This window comes from Macrobrachium nipponense, chromosome 4, assembly GCF_015104395.2.
Source record: "Macrobrachium nipponense isolate FS-2020 chromosome 4, ASM1510439v2, whole genome shotgun sequence".
Lineage (NCBI taxonomy): Eukaryota > Metazoa > Arthropoda > Malacostraca > Decapoda > Palaemonidae > Macrobrachium > Macrobrachium nipponense.
The window spans coordinates 21,377,152-21,399,651 of NC_061100.1; the positions used below are offsets into that span (position 1 = coordinate 21,377,152).

At 36.1% G+C, this 22,500-nt stretch overlaps 1 protein-coding gene across 1 annotated transcript in view; it reads left to right on the plus strand.

The window, feature by feature from the left end:
* LOC135211295 (uncharacterized) overlaps positions 1-22,500 on the plus strand; it is a 53,903-nt gene that overhangs the window by 12,438 nt on the left and 18,965 nt on the right. Inside the window, exons 7-8 of the mRNA XM_064244613.1 lie at positions 13,416-13,570; positions 13,853-13,990. Of these exons, the coding sequence (XP_064100683.1) occupies positions 13,416-13,570; positions 13,853-13,990 (293 nt within the window). The remainder of the gene's footprint in view (positions 1-13,415; positions 13,571-13,852; positions 13,991-22,500) is intronic.

The following is a 22,500-nucleotide window of genomic DNA, read 5'->3' on the forward strand; positions in this document are numbered from 1 at the left end:
GGAGTCAATTTGGGGTCAGGGGGGTGGCCACGCCCCCCAGAATAGTGGAGTCCTATATGGGGCAGTGGCACACCCCCCAGACAAGTGGAGTCTATATGGGGTCAGGGTGCACGGGCCCTGGGGTTTTTGGGGGTTTGGGTCCCGCCCCGGCCACACCCCCCAGACAATGGAGTCTATATGGGGTCAGGGTGGCCAACCCCCCTTTTGGGGGTTTTGGGGGTGTCCCGCCCCTTTTTAGGCCTCACGTACGTACATGAGCCAATCAGGAGGGGGGAGGGGGGTGGGGGGGAGCCACGCCCCTTGGGGGGTGGGGGGCGGGGGGCGGGGCTAGAAAAGTGGAGTCTATATGGGGTCTTTTCCTCTACTATCGTGTCCTTCATCTCTTGATGTTTTATATCCCCTTCTTCTATTATTCCCAGGTATTTGTATCCATTCTCATCTATGTGTTTGATGTTGTTCCCATCTGGTAGCTTTATCCCTTCAGTCCTTGTTACTTTGCCATTTTGTATGTTGACTAAGGCGCATTTTTCTATTCCAAACTCCATCCTGATGTCCCCAGATACAATCCTTACAGTCTGGATTAGGGTATCTATTTCCTTGATGCTCTTACCATACAGCTTGATGTCGTCCATGAACATCAGATGGTTAATTCTGTTGCCTCTTTTCTTGAGTTGGTACCCAGCATCCATCTTCTGCAGTACCTTTGTCATGGGAATCATGGCTACTACGAAGAGTAGTGGGGACAGTGAGTCTCCCTGGAAGATCCCTCTCCTGATATTAACCTCTGCTAGTCTTATTCCAGAGCTTGTAAGTATTGTATTCCAGTTGCGCATTGTATTTTTGAGGAAGCTGATGGTGTTTTCCTCTGCCCCGTATATTTTCAGGCATTCTATTAGCCATGTGTGTGGTATCATGACGAAGGCTTTCTTATAGTCTATCCATGCCATGCTTAGGTTGGTTTTCCTTCTCTTACTGTTCTTCATTACCATTTTATCTATCAGGAGCTGGTCTTTTGTGCCCCTACACTTCCTTCTGCAGCCTTTCTGTTGGTGGGGGATGGTGTTTGTATCCTCTAGGTAGTTGTATAGCCTTTCGCTGATGATACCTGTTAGTAACTTCCACATTATTGGTAGGTAGGTGATAGGCCTGTAGTTACTGGCTATATTTCCCTTACTCTTTTTTCTGGATTAAGGATGTTCTTCCCGTGGTCATCCATTTGGGTGCATGGTGATTTGTGATACAATGCTGGAGTTGTTCTGCTATTCGTGGGTGTAGGGCCTTGAGGTTTTTTAGCTAGTATCCATGGACTTCATCAGGACCTGGGGCTTTCCAGTTTGGCATTTTCTTTAGTTGGTGTCTGACTGTGTCTGTCGTGATGTAAGTGAATCTTTGTTTTAATCTCCCTGTTTCTTCTTCCTTGACTTCCTGGAGCCATGTTGCATGTTTGTTGTGTGATACCGGATTGCCCCAGATGTTTTCCCAGAGTCTCTTACTTGGTTCGGCTTCAGGAATTTCTTGGTGGTTGTCTTCCCCTCTTAGTTGGCTGTATAGTCTTTTCTGGTTGGTTCCGAATAGTTTGTTCTGTTGGTATCCCCTATTCCTGTTCATGTACTGTTGGATCTTATGTGCTTTGGCCTTAAGCCTCTGTTTTACATCTTCTATTGTGTTGTTTAGTCCCCTCTCTTGTACTTTGTATTTCTCGTTCAGTTCCTTCCTTGTTTTCTTGCCTTTTTTCTGCCATCTCTTTCAGTTTACTCAAGTCAGATCTCATCTCCATGATTTGCTTTTCCAGGCGCCTTTTCCAAGGTGGTTGTTGTTTTGGTTTCTGTTGGGTTGGTTGTGCTGGTGGTGTTGGTGTTCGTATCCCCATCAGTTCTGCAAATAATCTTGCTCCTGCATATGTCAAGTAATTTGTTTCTGTGATATTGGTGGTGTGTATTAGTCTCCTTATTTCATTGACCTCACCTGTTTTCTCCCTTAATTTCTTGGTGTTGTAGGCTTTCATGGAGGGGATCTTTGTTCTCTCTGTGTCTGGCTTCATCCATTGTCTGATCTTTTCTACCCATTCCGTCTTGTCTGTTACTTCGTCGGTGTTTCTTCGTATGTCGTTGTTTGATACCTCATCCTCCCTGTCGTCTTCTGTGGCATCGTCTCTCAGTTCGTCTTCTTGTAATTCATTGCCGTGTGTCATTTCCCTTTCCAATTCCTCTCTTTCTGTTGGGGAGAGCCAGTTCTTTTTCCTTATGTCCCTTACTTGGTCTGCCAGCCTCTGCTCTGTTTGGGGGGTGTTATTCCTCTCATTCCAGATGTTGACCAACCTTCTTCTATATCCTCTCTCCGTTGGGTTGCTTCTGATGTAGCATCTCCATATTTCCTTATTTTCTTCTCTTGTCCATTTCTTCCTCTGGTTTGCTTCTGTAGCTCCAGTCTCTGGTTGTTGGTTACTGTTGTTGTGGTGGTCAGTTGCTGGATAACGACCTCCAAGTACCTGACCGTCTTCCCCTTCAATTAGGCTGAATACCTGGCTGCTGGACGAAGCTCCTCTGTTGCTAGAGGTTCCATTCCGTTGTCGTTTAATCCTTCATTCATTTTCCATCATTGCTGAGTTTTGCCATTTAACCCATAGCTGGAACCAACCCCATCAGGAATAGGTACTCATTTACAGCTGAGTAGACTGAGAAAATTATGGTAAAGATCCTTTCCCAAGGAATCAACGCCGAGGAGAGCGGTCACCCATCCAACGACTGACCAGCCCCAATGTTGCTTAACCAGTCAGTTGCCGGCCTATTATTATTTAGAAGACGAAACCTATTCATATGGAAGAAGCCCGCCAAAGGGACCAGTGACTTGAAATTCAGGCTTCCAAATGATATGGTGTTTATTTGAACGAAGTAACAGAAGATAATAAGAGTACAGATAGAGGACATAAGTTACTAGAAAAAACTGATAAATTAACGAATTAGTAACTAAAAATGTTGACAAATTATTGAAAAAAACAAGGAGAATCGTATCAGGGTAGTAATGCATTGCAATTTCTTTTGAACTTTTGAGTTAAATGTAAACAAATATTTTTTCAGTATGACTGGTAAAACGTTCGTAGACTTCCAGGTGACAATATTAGAATTTTAAAGAATAACCAGCAAATGTTACTTCCTGAAAATGATTGAAAAGACAAATTCCTTAAAAAAAGACCTATAATATTCTTTAGTGATTAGTCCAGGTTCCAAAAGTGGGGCTTTCTGTCCTTAACGATTGGAAATTAAGATAATTTTCATCTTTATCACTTTTGACAGGTGAAATGTGCCTTGCAAAATTTGATAATGCCTTGAAAAGTCTAACTTTAATTTAACAGGGGCGATGATGATTGACTTTAATTGCAATAAACAACTGACAAGAAATTAAGTCCTCAAAGAGTCACAACAATTTAAAATTGCGATCTCTCATCTTTAGGTAACACTTCATCCGAGATTAATGCTCAGAAATTTGACGAAAACATTGAGTCACTCAAAGTTGCGGCACAAAGAGATAAAGAGACTCATTTGCATAAACAAATGAAGATTTAGAAACATACACATTTATTCAGCAAATGCAATTCTCTGTCGTGAAAGAGACTGGAAGTGGACCATAAAACGCAAAGCAAAGAGAGTTTCAGCAAATAATGGCTATTTTTCAACTCTTTAGAAATGAGACCCCACCGAAACAAAGTCACAAAAGGATCGTAGGATAATGGCAGGATTATCATTTCCCCCTGTTTTAAAGGCCCGCCCTTTGAACTTCGTAACAAAGAGGACTTTTTCTCACAGAAAAGGAAAACCGTCCATGCAGGAATAATGACACTCTTTTGTGTCTCTTGTGAAGTTTTTCTCGTCCGTAGCGAAGGGAAGGAGGAGTGAAAAACAAGGAGCTGAGATCGACCAACTGGGATGGAACAAATAAGTGATCTTAGAATAGTCACTGTTTTAGATCATTCCCTGGCTCTCCCATTCCACCCTTCATTCATTGATATTGTTTATCCTTTGAGATTATTAAACTTTAAAGTAGTATTTTCTTACTCCAACACAGTAGGAAAGACAGTTATTTGCAACAGCCCCAAACAAGAAGAAGGCGTGGTTTACAAAATACATTGTGAATGTGGCAAATTCTACCCGGGACAAACAGGAAAAGATATCGATAAGAGAATTTCCCAGCATCGATATTGTGTAAGAACAAATTCTCCAAGCAATGCTGTGAACTTACATGTACAAAATTGTGGCTGTCCTATCCTTTGGAACAAAACAGAGACATTATTCAAAGAAAAAGATATGATTGCAAGAAATTTGTTAGAAGCAGCTTGCATATGTTTTAGCAAACAAAATAACTTTAATATAAGTCAGGGCATATATAAATTAGACCCTTTATTCCTTCATATTGTTTCCCAACAGTACAAATTCAGAGAAAAGTTTAAATGACCATTCACCAAATCGTTGAATAGTTCTCTCTTTTAACCTGTTTGAATTGCTGATTTGACAATTTGTTTATGATTTAAACAACCTAATTTTTACTTTGACAATTATGATAATTTTTTTTTCCCAGTGGGAAAGTGTTTATGAATTTTTGTAATGCCCATTCTGTTTAGTTAAAATAAAGCTCTTGAAGAGGCCTGGTGGAAGGCGGTTGCAGCAGTGCCTTATGAAACTGGTGTGAGGTGGTTTCTTAGGCGTGAACAATGTGTGTGAGTTCGTACGTACGTGCGAGCTTTTTCCCTACATAATGAGATAGTAAGGTAACCAAGGTGAGAGATCATTACAGAAGCGGCAGAGCCAAGATGGCTTCTGCAAAAGTACTTTTTTGAAAAAAGCATGTGAATACTGTGTTGAATGGGTAAGCATACTTATTATTTGGCCAAAAAAGTGGCTTGTCTGTATTTTGAATATTTATTTCAATGTTGTTCTATTTCATATGATCTTTTGATTTTAATTTATAATCTTGTGCTTATCGAGGTGTTCTCCTGTCTTCTAACTGGTGGTTCTGAGAAAGGAGAACTGATCTGAGATAAGGGGAACTGATCTGAGAAAGGGGTACTGAATATGGTGACTTAATTGATATGGGAACTTGACTAATGTTCCATGGTGTTAATAGACTATTGTGACTTTTCCAGTTTCATGACTAAGATAATGTTGGTTATTGTAATACAAATATGGAGTGGGTTATTTGAGTTCAACATTTCATTTAATCATTTTGCTAAGAACCTGAGTTATTTAGTTTATGCCTTGCTCTTAAATAAATATATTTTTGTAGTTCACGAGTCTGATTTAATAGCCCTTAGTTAATGGAGAGGGGGGGGGGAGGGGGGGTGTGTTGTGTAGAGAGAGAGGAGAGAGAGAGGGGGGGGGGGGGGGGGGGTTGGGTGTTAGTGTTGGAGTGAGAGGAAATGGATGTTGGGTGTTGCCAGTGCCTTTTCTGCCCCAAACGAAGGATGACCTCTGAAAAAAATAACAAAACAATAAAATGAAGATGATATAGGTCGAAATAAGGATAATAAAAAAAGGGGCATTCGCTGAAGTATGTAGAAGTTAAATCAAAACTGCATATTTATTATTTATGTAGTTCGGGATATGGCATATATATCTATCTATCTATCTATCTATATATATATATATATATATATATATATATATATATATATATATACACATATATATATATACTATCTATATATATATATATATATATATATATAGATGTCTGTGTGTGTGTCTGTGTGTGTGTGTGGTGTGTGGTGTGTGTGTGTGTGTGTGTGTATGTGTGCGTGTGCATCATGTAGCAATAATTTCTCCTAAATACAACTTAATTTCCAGAGGATGTTTATATTTTAGTTCTAATTTATTTCCCTAAATTTTTGTTAGCTAAAATGGACAAGCTCTCACATGAAGCAAATTTCCAAGAATGTTCCATTTTGGTTGTAAATACAACAAGAGCAGTGAAACAATGACAAGTAAATAAACGTAAACTAAATCAGAAACAAATAAACATACATACAGGTATCACTTCAAAATAGTATTGAAGACTCAAGACCTTATGACATTGGCACTGAAAATGTGGCACTGTGAAGGATTCCGCAGTTTGAGGGTAAGAGGATTGAGAGAGCACTGTGACTCATGAATAGAATAGGGATGCCGGTGCTTAGAAAAGTAAGGTGCACAAGAAAAAGAGGCACTAATAATACCACGCTGAAGGAGGTCTTACAGAATATAGCTAAACAGGATATAGCTCCTCGCTTATGGCTTACGTCGACATTGTGATTAAGCCTGATCCTACAGAACGTTCACAGAACGATGAATTAGGATTGAAAGACTGAGATCAAGACTTTTAAATGTCACAGAATCATTAATGAAATCGCCTGGATTTCCTACAACAGAGTAATTATTTTCACCCCAAAACTATTGAAGATATAATATTTTGACTTAGGTTGGCAAATCTATGAATTGATTTGACTTCCAGTGGATTCTCAGCAAAAGTCTAATATTATTTCTGACTGAGAGTCCGATTTCCTATAGTGAACACAATATATTTCTCATGGTAGGCCTAAGTCTGTGAATCACCAAATCAAAGTTACTCGACACTGTTGTTCTGATGCTTTTCCTCCAAGAGTGAACGATTTTACGTCTATGAATCTCGGTCCATTTTTCAGTTAGACATAATTGTATATAACCAGATTCGTTAGTTTTTTTTAAAGATTTAAAACCTACCTCTTTTGTATAGAAATAGTTGATTGGAGAATGGTAATTTCATTCGTGGGAGAATAGCCGAATTGACTAGTTCTTTTGTTTCTTACTTTTTGTCCCCATTTCTGGTGTTCGTTTATGGACGGAAAGTAAACTGAATGATTGCCGTTTGTTAATATTAAATGTAAATTCCTTAACTTTCCCCTTTGTATTCTAATTGAATTAATTAATTTAATGTTAAATGTATTCCTTATAAGGAAACAGTTTTGCTTTCCCCGTCTTTATATTCAACGTTGTTCGAGAGTTTCGGACAAGCGAAAGAAAACGGAGTTAAGTTGTTGACTGTTTTTGATCCGACCAAAGAGAGTAGTCTTTGTTGTACCTGATCGGAGGAGAAGAACGGGGGCGGTTGTTCCTTTTTGCTGCCGATAAAAAGTGAATTAATTAATGAATCAAAATTCGAAACCAAGAAGAAATTGTTCAGGATAATGGTGCAGGTAAGTTGAAGTATAAAGACTTGCCTTAAAATTGATTTGAGTTAATAATTCTTAACATTCGATTTTGAATTTTTTTTACTTTTTTTTCCCCGAACCCGATAAGATTTCAGTTACTTTTTTGTCTTGTTGTTTGTTTTTTTTTTTTTTTTTGGCTATGACACTTGTTATTGGGCATAGCTGGGTGCGGAGGTTGTCTGAGTTGAGTTTGAGAGAATGTGACGGGTTTAATTACATCTGTAAAGGGGGCGCAACCTTTGAAAACATCAAGGATGACGTAGAGTGGTATTTCGCTAACCCTAGGAGGTCTAGGCCTAGTCGTATCTTTGTGTTCTTGGGCAGCAATGATTTGGATGCTATCACAGTACTGCGAAGGTATGGAAAGTAGAGCACTGTTGTGAGGCCTTTGCTGAATTGCTGAAGAAGTTGTGTCCTGAGGCTAAACTAATTTTTTGCCCAGATAGAGGATAGGTTCTTTTTTAACCACTGTGAAAAGTTTTGATGCGTTGCGGCAGGATTTTAAGGCTAAAATCTAATAAATTCAATAAGTGGTTGAACAAATGGAAGGGCAAGGATAGTTTGTTTCTAATGAAAGGGGTTAAGGGATTTTCTGACCCACGCCTTTATGCCAGGGATGGAGTACACCTCAATATTGATGGAAATGTGAAGTTGGCTCGGAGAATGGCTGACTTTTAGTATGAGCAAAGGCCTAGGTTAAGTTAGTTTAGCTGTTCTAGTGTCAAGTAATATTTTTTTTTTCTCTTGGCTTATCTGGTTTGTAATGTTAGGATTTTTTGTATTACTGTGTTATTCCTTATAAGGAAAGGAGCAGTATTGGTCCTTATTTATACTTGTATTAATTTAAGTTTAGATTAAGTTTAGGTTAAGTTAGTAACCTTTTCATTTAAATAACCTGTTGATAAGCCTAGCTGATGTTAAGTGTAATCTAAATTATTATTGATAAAGTTTGAGGTAGGCTAGCCTAAATTTGCTGTTAGCATAGTATGCTGCATTTTTTCATTATGAAGTATTTGATGATAACTTGCTTTGCATTGACTTGATTAAGTTAAGTTTAGATTTTTTCTTTGGGTAATTTAGTATTGGTTAATAGCATTGTTCAAGATGACTGATTCTGAATTAAAAAAAGTTAATTAAAAAGAGGGATTATGTTAAGGGTTTAATAACTCTTGATGTTAAGAAGGTTGACTCTTTAAAGGACGATCAAATTAATAGTCATTTGTTACAAGAATTTATTCATAAAATTGATGCTAATTTAGTAATAGTTGAGAATTTTGATGCAAGCATTTGTGAAATTGCTGCTGAAGATGAACTAGATAGTATTATGCAAGCAGCAAGAGATTATCATTATGAAATACAGAAAACTCTGTCAGAATTTAAAGTAAAATTTGATAATTTGTTTGGAGGTAAGAATACTCCTCAAAATGGTTCTAGTAAAATTGTAAAATTACCTCTCCCTCCTATACAAATTCAGAAGTTTGAAAACAATGCAGTTAATCCATTTGCCTATTTTAACTTTAAGAAGGCTTTTAATAATGCTTTGGCTGGTATGCCTAACTTAACTAATGCTCAAAGGTTTATTTATTTAAAGGTTATTTGTTAGGTGAAGCGTTAAGTATAGTAGAAAACATTACCAGTAAATGATGAGGGTTTTGATTTGGCTTTTAAGCAATTAGATCTTAATTTTCTGGATGAAGACAACATAATTGATCAAGTAATAGGTGAAGTTTTGAACACTTCTGAAGTAAAATCTCTTAGTGAAGTACAATCTTTGGTTAGGTCTTTGAATAATAAATTCATTGATTTGAAGGGACTTGGTATAGATCTGATTGAAGTCGATTCGGCTGCTCTATTGCTAATTAGCAAAATTGTAAATAGGAAACTTCCTAGAAATTGATAGAACTCTCTAGAACTACAGGATCTTCTTATCCTAATTTTAACCAGTTGTTAGATAATTATCAGAGTATTATTGCACGCCTTAGTTTAGGTCATAATGAAAATTCTGGTGCAAAACCTAAAGTTAAATATGAAGGTAAAGACCGTAATTTCCAACAATCAAAGTATAGTAATAAATCTACTGCTGGTAATGACTCTAATAAAGTTCAATTTACCAGTAAACCTTTATCTTCTGGTAGATGTAAATTTTGTAAAGAAACAGGTCATAATTCTTCTAAATGTACTAGGTTTGATACTTTGCAAGCTAGGAAGAATAGAGCTGAAGAACTAACTTTATGCATTAAATGCTTGAGTGATAGGCATAGGGCCATCGGAATGTCCGGGAAATAAATCATTGTTACCTTATAAATGTTTTTCTTGCAATAAATCTGAACATCATGGAGCAATGTGTCCTCATGCTATTAAGGATTTTGGTAAAAAAGTATTAAGTTGTCAATCAGGGTCTGAAATATTTGTTCCCTTTATTACACTTAAAGTTGGTAGGGGTAGAAAATCTTTTAAATGTTGTTTTCTATTAGACACTGGAGCCCATTTAGTGTTATTAATAAACAAATTGTTGATTGTAAATTAGGAGATTATGGTGCTCCTTTATCTAGGTAGCTTCTTCTTTTGGGTTGCCAGCTAGAGTTAGTGAGGGATTTCATTTGGTAGCTGATTTAACAATGCCTTGTGGGATAAAGTCTAGTTGTCTTTTTTTTGCATTAGGAAAATTTTAATCTTTCCCTCCAAATTCCTATGTTGCCTTCTGTAGTTAAAAAATTTGGAATCTGCAGGTTATTCTGTATGTAATAAATTACCCAGAAGGAATTCTGAATTGTAAATATATTAGGTATCCTAGGGTAATGATATCCTTCAGGAATTTAGTCAGTTAGATTTAGACTCTGAAGAGTATTTAATATTAAGGTTAGAGTAATTAAGTTGCATAAAGGGGTTATTCCATTTGGTACAGTAGTCAATTTTGTTCATCCTTCACAAAGGAAGCTTTTTTATGAGAGAATTGATTCTTATGAACCTTGTGTTAGAGGTAAACCAATAAGAGAGGTAGAGTCTTGTCCTATAATTGATAGTAATAAAATCTTGGAAAATAGACCAAGAGGTAATGGTAAAGCTGAATCTGTTAGATTTATTCCTAATAAGGAGATTAAATATGTACCTGAATGTAACAGAGAATCTAGAGTTTTTTATAATTCTTCCCTTAATTTGGAGATTAAACAGACTTCTGAGCCTGATAAGATTAGACTACTGGAATTTGTTCCTCCTAAGCAACTTGGAAAACATAAATTATTAGTAAATTTTGCAGTTAATCCAGTAGGCTATAAGTTCGATCCATTGAATGATATCTTTCCTGATTCTTGTGTCGAGTATGGACTCGACAATTTCTATAACTTAGAATCGATTGGGCTTAAAGATGAAAATTCACTTCCTTATGAAGACCAACAAGTGCTGAATTTGCTAAATAAATTTCTTTTCATGAAGGACATTATCACGTTCAGTTACCATGGAAAAAGGATTTAATTGAAAAAGTCCCTAACAATTTAAAGATTTCATTGGCAGTTGCCGAGCGGATTTACTCTAAATTAGAAGATCGATATAGCCTCTAAATATGAGGAAGTTTTTGATAGACAGGAGGAAGCTTGGCATTATTGAGCCTGTTAAAAATAGAGCCGCAGGCCAAGTATTCATTCCTCATCGTCCTGTCATAAGAAATGATGAAAATGCCACCACTAAAATCCGTCCTGTATTCAATTGTAGTTTAAAGGTGGGAAAAGCTCCTTCATTAAATGAAGCCGCTTTTCCTAGTATTGATTTGATGAACAACTTGTTGTCATTGGTTTTGTATTTCAGGAATAATGATTATGTAGTTGTAGTTGATATAGTGAAGGCTTTTCTCCAAGTTAGGTTATCTTTAGAGTCTGATCGAAATATTTTTTGTTTCTTTAGAAAGATAAATGGGAAGTTTGTTGCTTATAGGTATAATACCATAATTTTTGGATTTGTAAGTTCTCCTTTTATATTGAATTATATTCTCAAACATCATTTGTCTAGTTATAGAGGGAATGAAGTAGCTTCTCTGATTAAAGACAAATTTTATATGGATAACTTGGTGCTCTCTTCTAATCAGGGAGCCCAGGCACCATTTATTATCAATTCTATTAAGGAAATTATGAATTCAGGGGGGTTGCCTTTACGGGAGTGGGGTTCTAATTGTCCCTGCTTTGTTATCTACTCTTGATGAAGATGAAAAGGTAGCTTCTTCTGAAATGAAGATTTTAGGATATATTTGTGACTCTAACCAGGATACCTTACAATTAAAGGTTAAGCAATTGAACAAGGATGCTTCCTCAAAGCGTCAGATTTTGTCAGCTTTGTCTTCTGTCTTTGACCCTATTGGCATATTTGCACCTATAATGCTGCAGGGCAAGCTTATTATTCGTAAGTTGTGCAGCAAGTTTCGAACTGGGATGAAAACAGCAAGTGCTGAAATTGCTAAGTTATGGAGTAAATTTGCAGTTCTTACAGTGAAGTTAGTCAAGCTTCTTTTTCCAGACAAACTTATAAAACTGATGCTCCTATCAAATGTATTTGCAAATGCTTCGAAGGAAGCTTATGGTGTGCTATGTATGCTGTGCAAGGTGGTCATCGTTCCCTGATATTTGCTAAGACTAAGGTAGCCCTATAAGGAGAAAAACTCTCCCAACTTTAGAAACTTTGGCCGCCCAATTAGCTTTGAAGTGTTTTGATACTATTTTGAAAATAATCTATTTAAATTGTACTGAAAATTGAAGCATAACTCTTTTTAGATAGCCAAGTAGTTCTTAGCTGGATTCTTACTTAATAGGGCTCCTAAGAGAAAACATTTGTGAATAATAGGTTGAAGGAAATTTCTAATCTGTTAGATAGGATTTCTGATAGGTTTTGTAGAGTTTCATTAGCGTATATTCCTTCATCTAGCAATCAGGCTGATTTACTTACTAAACCTTGTACTTGTAAGCATTTTCTTGAAAATTTCAGTCTTTGGATCAAAGGGCCTTCTTGGTTGAATCTCCTGACGAGTGGCCTAAGGGTCTTTTGGGTTGTATTCCTGATAATGTGAAGGGTGACTTAATTTCTCCTGTAATGTTTCCTAAAAAGGAACCTCTTGTAAATATTAGTAATTTTTCTAGTTTTTCTAGACTTATAAGTGTAGTTTCTAAGGTATTTACTGTTGTACATAAGTTTAGGAAAATTCAAGCTGACCCTGTTGAGGCAGCTTCTAATTACCTTCTAAGGTTAATGCAAGAGGAAGCTTTTCCTCTTGAATTATCTTATCTAAAGAAAGAAATTCTTTAGTTGAAGTTCCACTTTTAGTTAGGCAGTTTAATTTGTTTCTGGATGATAATGGTATAATGCGAACTAAAGGTCGGATTGACAAAAACATTACTTTAAAATTTGATATTGTCAATCCTGTTCTTGTGGATAAGAAGCATCATTTGACCCGGTTGTTGATTTATTTTGCCCATTGTAAGTCTATGCATATGGGTTTGCAATCCACTTTTAGTTTTTTGCGCATGCATGGTTTGTGGATTGTGAAGGCTAGGCAAGCAGTTTTGTCTGTCCTTAAGGATTGTATTGTATGCAAGTGTTATAATGCTAGCACAGTGAAGTATCCTTCTTCTTCTTCGCTTCCATCTTCCAGGGTTAATTTGAGTGTGCCTTTTGCTCATACTGGTGTGGATTATACAGGCCACTTATGGTTGAGGGAGAAAAAATGGAGAAAAGAAAAATTTAAGGGCGTACATTCTTATTTTGTTTCACTGTTTAATACAAGAGCAATACATTTGGAAGTTGTCCAGTCTATGTCAATCTCAGAATTTATATTAGCTTTTATTAGATTTTCTAATAGGTTTGGTGTTCCTGTTGCTGTTTATTCAGATAATGCCAAGTCCTTTGTTCAGGCTGGTAATATAATTGAAACAGTTACTTACTTTTTTCTTCTGAGTTTTGAGGAGAAGTTTAGGGTCGCTTCAATTTCTCATAAGACTATCCCTGGTGTACGCAGCGTGGTACGGTGCTGTTTGGGAAAGATTAATTAAAGCAATTAAGCATTGCCTTTTTAAAACTCTTGGTAGATTTACTCCTTCATTTTCTGAATTTGTCATTTTCCTCTCTGACATTCAGAAAATTTTGAATAATAGGCCTTAACTTATAGATCTTGTGAAAATGAGATAGATATAATTTCTCCTAATCATTTCTTGGTTGGCAGATTTATTCCTTCATTAATGTTTGGTGATTCTGAACAAGTTCCTGAGTGGGAGTATGGTGAGGAGCATGAGTATTCTTCTCTCCTTGCTCGTACTTTGGAAACTAGAGATGGACTTTATGAAAGCTTTAAGGAAAGGTGGCTTTCTGAATATTTTAGTAAGCTTTTGAAAGAAAAGGATAGATCTTCTTTTCATCCTCCTAGAAAATGGGAAAAGGGGGAAAAATGGGGGAAATTGCTCTTTAAATTACCTTCCAAATCTAGAACTTATTGGCCATTGGTTAGAATTGTTGAAACATTCAGTGATAACGAAGGTGTAGTACGTACTGTTCGAATTGTTAAGCCTGATAAAAGTGAAAGTGAAATTAATGTTAGTTTTTTAATACCTTTAGAATTATATTCTGAGCTTAATGATCCTAATTTATATGTTCAAATTGAAGAACAAGAAGAAAATATTAGTGAGTTGGAGACAGATGAAATACCTGACACTGGAACATCTTTGCCCAGTGAAATATCTACTAGGCCTACCCGTAGTACTGCTCTTGCCTCCAGAAACCTAATAAGTTTAGCTCGGGAGGGTAGATTGTAAACAATGGTTTGTTTTGTTTTATAAAGGTTGTCTTTTGTTGTCAAGTTAATCTGTCAAAATGGTTCTTTGTGTATCCACTTTTCTTTTGTTGGTTGGGGAAGATATAGAAATAGTTGATTGGAGAATGGTAATTTCATTCGTGGGAGAATAGTCGAATTGACTAGTTCTTTTGTTTCTTACTTTTTGTCCCCATTTCTGGTGTTCGCTTATGGACGGAAAGTAAACTGAATGATTGCCGTTTGTTAATATTAAATGTAAATTCTTAACTTTCCCCTTTTTGTTTTCTAATTGAATGAATTAATTTAATGTTAAATGTATTCCTTATACGGAAACAGTTTTGCTTTCCCGTCTTTATATTTCAACGTTGTTCGAGAGTTTCGGACAAGCGAAAGAAAACTGAGTTATTGACTGTTTTTGATCCGACAAGGAGAGTAGTCTTGTGTTACCTGTCGGACAGAAGAACGGGTGTTCTTTTTGCTGCCGATAAAAAGTGAATTAATTAATGAATCAAAATTCGAAGCCAAGAAGAAATTGTTCAGGATAATGGTGCAGGTAAGTTGAAGTATAAAGACTTGCCTTAAAATTGATTTGAGTTAGATAATTCTAACATTTGAAGGCATTCCAGACCCTGAAGAGCTACTGCCCTCCAGTGGGAGGAAACAAATTGTCTGGAAAGTGATCAACAAAAAGATTTTAACTAATGTCTGAAGACGGGGACTTCTTCAGCCGACGCCCCACCCCCTCACCCCGCCCCTCCCCTCAACAATAATATCTAAGGAAGTCGGTCAATCTTAAGTTGAATGTGAAGTTTTGGGAGAGAGACAGACAGAAAGACAGAGAGAGAAAGATAGAGTTTCAATTTTTGTTCTTCACAGAAAATTACATCAGAGGGACAGACCATTTCATTGAAGATCTTTGGCTGGAAGCTGTTCTATTCATTCCAGTTCACATGACTGGAATAGTTCACATTCCATTCACTGAACGATCCATTGCCTTTGAGACAACTTTGCTGAATACTTCACGTGATCTAATTGGTTCCAGAGTTACGTTTACTTACACAATAGTTAGAATACGTATTTGGATTAAGCGGTACATTTTCGTGGAAAAGATTTGTCGTCAAAATTGCAGAAATAACAGCAAACGCTTTACATCACCTGTTTCATAGGCATCCAGAATCAGAGTTGAATAAATATTTATATCCCAGTTACCAAGTATACCAGATTTACAAATAAGGGTAGAAGAAAATCGATAAATAGACAGATAGACATACAGATGGTGAATGACAAGTATTATGAAGACTTACAGAGCAGGAAAAATGAGCCAAGGTTATCAGTGCTTAAACTTGTGCAACGTAATAAGAAAGAAGGGAAAAATAATAATGAGCCAAAGGACAGCCGTATGCAGAGAGAGAGAGAGAGAGAGAGAGAGAGAGAGAGAGAGAGAGAGAGAGAGAGAGAGAGAGAGAGAGAGAGTCTAAATAAAATAACAGACTTTAGATTTAAAACTGTTCTTTTATGTACAGATTTCGTCAGTTCGATCAGCTCAGAATGAATGGTTTAAAATGACTAAATTTTCATTCTTCTTATCTGATTTTTATTCTTATTACCAAATTTCCTAGTATTTTTAAAACAGGATTAATTTATTCATTTAACATAAGGCTATCCCGTTTAGTGACTGACAGACTTCGCGGTTTAACATTAACAAATTACACGTTAAATTTTGATCTTCCATACTGCTCTTCCCTTATCAAGGCTTTTGTTTTACCTTCCCTTGTCTACATATCAGAAAGCGAACAAAGAAAGCAAGGAATTCCAGTTTCACAAAAGAGATAGTTCAATGAATGGTGTCTCGGTAAATAAAAAAAAAAAATAACGACACAATTAGAGTTGTTATCATTGCTAGAGCGTCGACAAAAGATACAGGAACTACAAAACACCGCCTGGAACTTGTCCGTCGCCTTAAATTGTGCAGAGTTTTAACTACAAGATCAAAGTGGAAAGTTTAATAGCACCAAAGAGCTTAGCAGAGTGGAATTAATCACGTTCTTGTCTTCATCTTTGAAGTCATCCTTTATCGCAGGAAGTAAAGTACGGCAAAGTCAAGGTAAAGTTAATGGATTGTCAGAGGCATCTTAATAATGCCGTGAATCGTTTGGCTCCCGCATACAAGATAAACCCTTAGTCTTATTTCACTGGCCTATGTAGTCCTTACAGAAGAATGTACAAACACATCACCATCATCTAGCTCTCTGTCAGTCTACTTGTCAATATTCCTTGACGAAAGACCAGAACATCCAGAGGACCGTGGTTTGAGAGAAGGCCCGTTGTGGTTACGTAACCTAATGTGGAGATGGAATCTGATCAACCTTCTTTTATAATGGCCTACAGGTCTCGTGGACATACTTGTCTGTATACTAGCTTACACCACTGCCTTACGGATAAGTGACTTCGTTTGTTCCCGGAAACAAATTAACGAGAAAATGATATGCTGGCAGTTGGGCGTCCGATCTTGGTAAATAAGTACTCGCTGACAGTCGTATGTAGATTACGTTTTGGAAATGCCTTTTTTAGGTGTATTTCAAGGTGGGAATAAATTTTATGTGTTTCTTTTAAAGCTGGTCAATGTAATGAAGATCTTTAATGCCTGGTCAAATGTTATGCGTACAATGGCAGTTCATTGCATTACGAAAATTGACTAGACAAAAAACTGGACAAAGTGAAAAGAGCAAATTTGACAGAAGTGCTACTACAGCGTACGAGGTCTTCACGAGAAAATTACTCAATAAGAAAAGACTAGTCTTTTATGCCAGCTTCCTTTCCAGAAAGGAAGAGAAGTGTTATCACCATCCCAGAGAAGCAAAATTTCCAGTTCGGCCAAATTATATAAGAGCTAAAGTATTTAGGGACTTCAGAATTCATGAAAATGTCTGAAAATAAACAAGGCTTAAAAACGAGCCATTTCCCACCGACATCACTCCTGAGCAATAATTCGAGAATTGAATGAATCGAAGGTTTCCATTTATGTCAAAAACTTCAATCTCTGTCTGTGTTACTGTCTGCCTTTTTTTTTATTTTTTATTTTCAGTCCGTCCATCTATCTGTTTTACCATTAACTTTAGAATTGACATTTATCTCTTGCAAGAACGACATTAAAAGAACAAAAGATGAGGTAGAATGGAACCGGATGATAAACTTCAGGAAGGAGGAGGCATGAAAAAGGGGAAAGTTTCAAGTGGTATAATTTAGATTTTTTGTTTTTGTGTTTTGTTCTCAAGATTCAAATATGCATTTTTATGTACTTTTGTTGGACCTACTCTAGAGCTTGTAATCTTCATTTTGTGGTCAATTAACTTCTATCTATCTATCTATCCATCTATTTATCTATCTACCTTCCTATCTATCTATCTATCTATCTATCTATCTTCCTATCTATCTATCTATCTATTTATCTATCTATCTATCTATCTATCTAGCTATCTATCTTTTGTAAAGCACAACTGGAGAGAATGAGATAGGGCAGACACCCACCCACAGACCCCCGCCCCCGTTATTCTGATATCCCTCCAAAGACTAGTTATCAGAGCTTCAGTGATGAAATCAGCAATATATTCCCGTCAGAGGAAATCATATAGCAGAAAGACTGCTGCTGATCTCAGAGTTCTGACCAACCAACAAAGACTGCTTAACTGAGTTTGATTCCTATTTCCAGCGTTCACTTATCAAAAGGCTTTACTTGATTACGTACATACGCATCAAAGGGGCCCCAGTGAGGCCACACGCTCTTGCACGTGTACATAAAAGCGTTTAACCCTGAAAGGAGGACTAAAAATCAAGACTTTTAATGGATTGCCCTCGTTATATCTTCTTTGTATAAAGGAATAAAGAAGGTGGACGTTTTTCTTACCTTTCATCTCAGAAAACGAAATTAATTAAGCAAGGACTTACAAGGGGTCGTTCAGAAAGTGATATGCTTCGTGTAATGAATCAGAATTTAACTCATTTGTTGTTGTTATTATTATTATTATTATTATTATTATTATTATTATTATTATTATTATTATTATTATTATTATTATTATTATTAATCAATTGATGAAAGCTATTCAGATGAAACAAGCCCACCACAGGGGGCATTCACTAGAAATTCGAGCTTCCAAAGAATATGGTTTCTCATTAGGAAGAAATAAGAGGAAGTAAAAAGGAAATGCGGACAGAGGAGATCCCACTTATTAAAGAGGAAAACAAGAGGTCTTGTTTCACTAAAGATCCCGTCCACAGTAACTCGCTGCTGCTTCGTAACCTGTAAGGAAATCTCGAAGTATTCCTAAAACATATCCACCCACTCCAAGATTCTGAAGTTTATAAATAGGTGCTGTGTAATTTGCTAAATAGAAAGTATGACTGAAATCTATTTGAATTACTGTGCACTCAAAATCGTTATCAATGATCCATTGCAAATGGTATGCCAAGTCTAAAACTACTTCCTTATATGCATATTGACTATTAGGTGACAATCCTTTAGATTCAATATATTCATGTAGTGGCTTAAAAATAAGCTTTTCAGCAACTTTGGAAAGCACAAGGCGAATAGAGATTGGCCAGTAGTTACTGTAGTCTGTAGATAAGCCATTCCTTGGAACAGGCTTGCGCTCATCCGCAAAGATACTCCCTCACTGGGACACTTTACGACACCCAAAATCCACGGGAAATTTATCGGAAACCAAGGACTCATTAACAGTTCAGGAGGAATGACCCTTCTGACCTGGAGGTTAGGTCTTCTACCCAACAGACCGATGGTAACCACTCACTTACCACAAGGGTTAATCCCACTGACCATCGGCTTAGGATATTAGAACGACAGGAGTGGATGAACAACTCTCAAGAGAATGGATATCAGGACAGCCATCACATAAATGATAGCTCAACAAGAAGAAGTTCCAGAAGACTGCTGGGCCTTAACCGTGTCTGACCACCTACACACCTCATGATAAAGGGCCACAGATAGGGCCTGAAAGTACTCGAGTGCTAACAAAAATACTATGTAAATACTTACAAGTAAACGAGTTATACTCAATAATCTTGTGGGTTTCTTTTTCCAAATTCACGAGGATGTTATTTTCAGCCTTTTTCTAGGATTATTCATCGCGCATTTAAATGTTGACAGAAAAGCAAGTGGTAATGAGACGGTGGAATTCCTCTTGCATCAATTAACTGTTCTCATTAAGATTATCAGTAAAACTTTAAGTGTCTTATGTTTCATGTTTGTTAAGGATGTGCGACCTTTTGCGTATTTTACCAATTTACTGCCCTTTATTTTTAGAGCTAAAATGTCATTAAAACCCCTTATCGTATTTCATCACATACAAAAATACGCGGAAATCCGAATAAATAATCATTCATATTGCTTGCAGAGGGCACAGTAACAAGAAATATAATGAAAACGTCTTATCTTATACTTGTCACATACAAAAATACACAGAAATAATTAGATTCACGCGTAGATATGACTAAATAATTATTCATATTGCTTTAAGAAGCACAGCACAGTAATGTGGAAATGAGGGAAAGTGAACAAGACTGAATAATTAAAGGTTTGCAAAATTCAAAAGTTAAAGCGCCAATCACGGCAAAACGTAACGTTTATAGAAAAAGGAAAAACGTACGGAAAGAGAGAACGTCAATGTAGGGAAATAAGAAAAAAATATTTTTTTTCCTTATAAGAACAAGTTTGGGATCCTTTGATAATATTCATTAGCGTTCGATAATTAAAGTCAAGTGGAAGACAGGGAAATACTGGTTTAAATTTTATTAAAAAAAAAGAAAGGAAGACAATCTACGGAAGTCGCTACCCATATGTCAGTTACTTGATATAAGAATAGGATATACTTCATTATGCATTAATTTTAATATAAAAATATTTATCATAGTGTCTCAATTTCAGTCCTTAAAAGACTTTCCTCGGGTCACAGGCATTCCGGAGATTGTTCAGGAATGCGATGATATGGTCAAACTATCTCAACTACAATCAAGTAATTTTGACACATCAGAAAATTTAGGCGATACTGCAGGACATAATACAATATATTAAGAAATTATAAATCTAGGGTTACTTGTTTTTTCAAAGAAATAAAAAGTAAACATAGGTCCAGATTCCTTATATATATATTATATATATATATATATATCTATATATATATATATATTATATATTATATATAAAATAATATAATGTATGTATATATCATATATATATATATATATATATATATATATATATATATATATAAATATAATATATATATATATATATATATATATATATATATAGATATAATATTGTCAAAGGTATTTACGGACCATTCTAACTCTCAATAAAACCAAAACTCCTTAATGGTAATTATAAGAAATGTCAAAATTACATTATCTTAATGTACTACCAGGTGTGCTCCACCATCCCACAGATCGGTCACATTACTTAATTACTAAATGGATTGTAGACGTAATTGAGTTTAGATACTTTTAAAAATAACTTTTTTCAAAACACAATCGCTTGGTAATTTTGAATACAAGATCTCAGACAATTCAACGTTATAACGTTTTTATGGCTGCAATTATTTCTTAGAATATGAACAAAGTTTGAAGGAATTGCTCATAGTATTGTTTGATGATGAAAAATGATGATGAATGAAAAATAAAAAAAAGTCTGTGTTCAGGAGATTTCGTTGTTGACGTGAAGATTATCAGGAAAAAAAGTATTACTGGTAGAGACCAAAAGGGAAAAGGGGAAATTTTTATTTGCAGAGAAAGCGAGAAAAAAATGTACTTAAGTTGTCCCAGAAAGGGATACAATTTGTTTTGACAGGAAAGGGATTGTTTTGATCTTGAAAGAATCTTCTTTTAATCATTCCTCGCTTAGTTTTGCCTTGTTTTGTCTTGTGTCTTTCTTGATATGACTCGATATGCTATGACACAGGTCTGAGTGTTTAGCAGTAGCGTTCAATTTCGTTACGTCATTATTTTTTCCTGTAAACATTATGACGCAACAGATGGTTCTTGAAAGTATGTTGTGGAAGAAGAGGAACGATAAATGGACGAAGATACCTTAGTTGAGGGAATGAAGGTAGAGGGAAGATAAGAGGGTTTTGTGGGAGGGGGAAAGGGAAAAGGTGAAGGGGAAGGGGGGAAAGGGAAGGTTGTGGGGGCGGGGCAGACAGAAGCGTTGCTATGGAGATGGGAGACGGTCATTGAGTCATCCTCGATGGTATTTTTCTTTCTTATTATTTTGCTGACAGTTTTCCATTGGCGTGGCAATTTCCCCCCTTGCTTGTGGCTGACGTCAGCTTTGTCGTCAGCGTTGGTGATGCTGACAGAGTCAGCCTAAATGTTGAAATACTTTCTTGCTTTTGCTTTACAGCGACTCTCTCCATCTGCGTCATGTGTCCAGCATAATGAGGCAGAGTGCAGCTAGGGGCATGTGGGTATCGTCTTTCCTCCCTTGTTTGATTATACCGCGAATGATTTAGTCTTAAGCCTTCATAAAAGTACCTGTGTCAATGTTAATGGTAGCACCACAAAGTCTCAGGAATACAGACATTCATGTAGTCAGTAATGCAGACATTATGTATTTAGCAATGCAGACATAAACGTAGTCTGCAATGAAGACATCGATGTTTTCAGCATTGCAGATATTAATGTAGTCAGCAATGTAGACATAAATGGAGTCAGCAATGCAGACCTTAATGTAGCCAGCAATACAGACATTATTGTAGTCAGCAATGCAAACATTGATGAAGCCAGCAATGCTGACATTGAGTCAGCAATACAGACATGATTATTGTTAAGAAAGTAGTCTTCAGTGAATTGAAAACATCAGGAATAAAAACACTATTATTGGTCTCTAAGATATAAGCAGATGCCTGAGTTTCACAAGTACGTGGGAAATGGAATGCAACAGGAATTCCTAATTCCTGTTTAACAAGTAATGGGAATTGAATTTTATCAAGAAACGGCAGATGAAATTGAAGATGAGAAGTGAAATTCCCTTGAGGAAAAAATTAAATGGAATATGAACAGGAATTTGAATTTATTTTAACAAAAAATTATATATGAAATTTATATGCAGATAAATACTGGAATTGCAAATGAATGGGGAATTGGAGCTTTAAAATGAGTAGGAATTAAATCGAACTGCAAGTGAATGATCGGAATTGGAGACCTCAAAAAAAGTAGGAATTATATAAAAATACAATTCCTGCTGCGAATGACTATATACAGCCTTAAACGAAATTGCAATTGAGCAATATGAAATATTCATAAGATTTAAAAATATACCATATTTCTGAAAAAAAAAAAATTCACGCGTTTTTATCAAGATACAGTACATAAAAATTTTATTTTTCATTATGAGAGTAGTGTTTGGTTCGAAAATACCATCGCATCTGTAAATATTAATAACAAACACTCGTGAAAAATGTTCCGTTTATTTTCAGTTGCTTGTTCT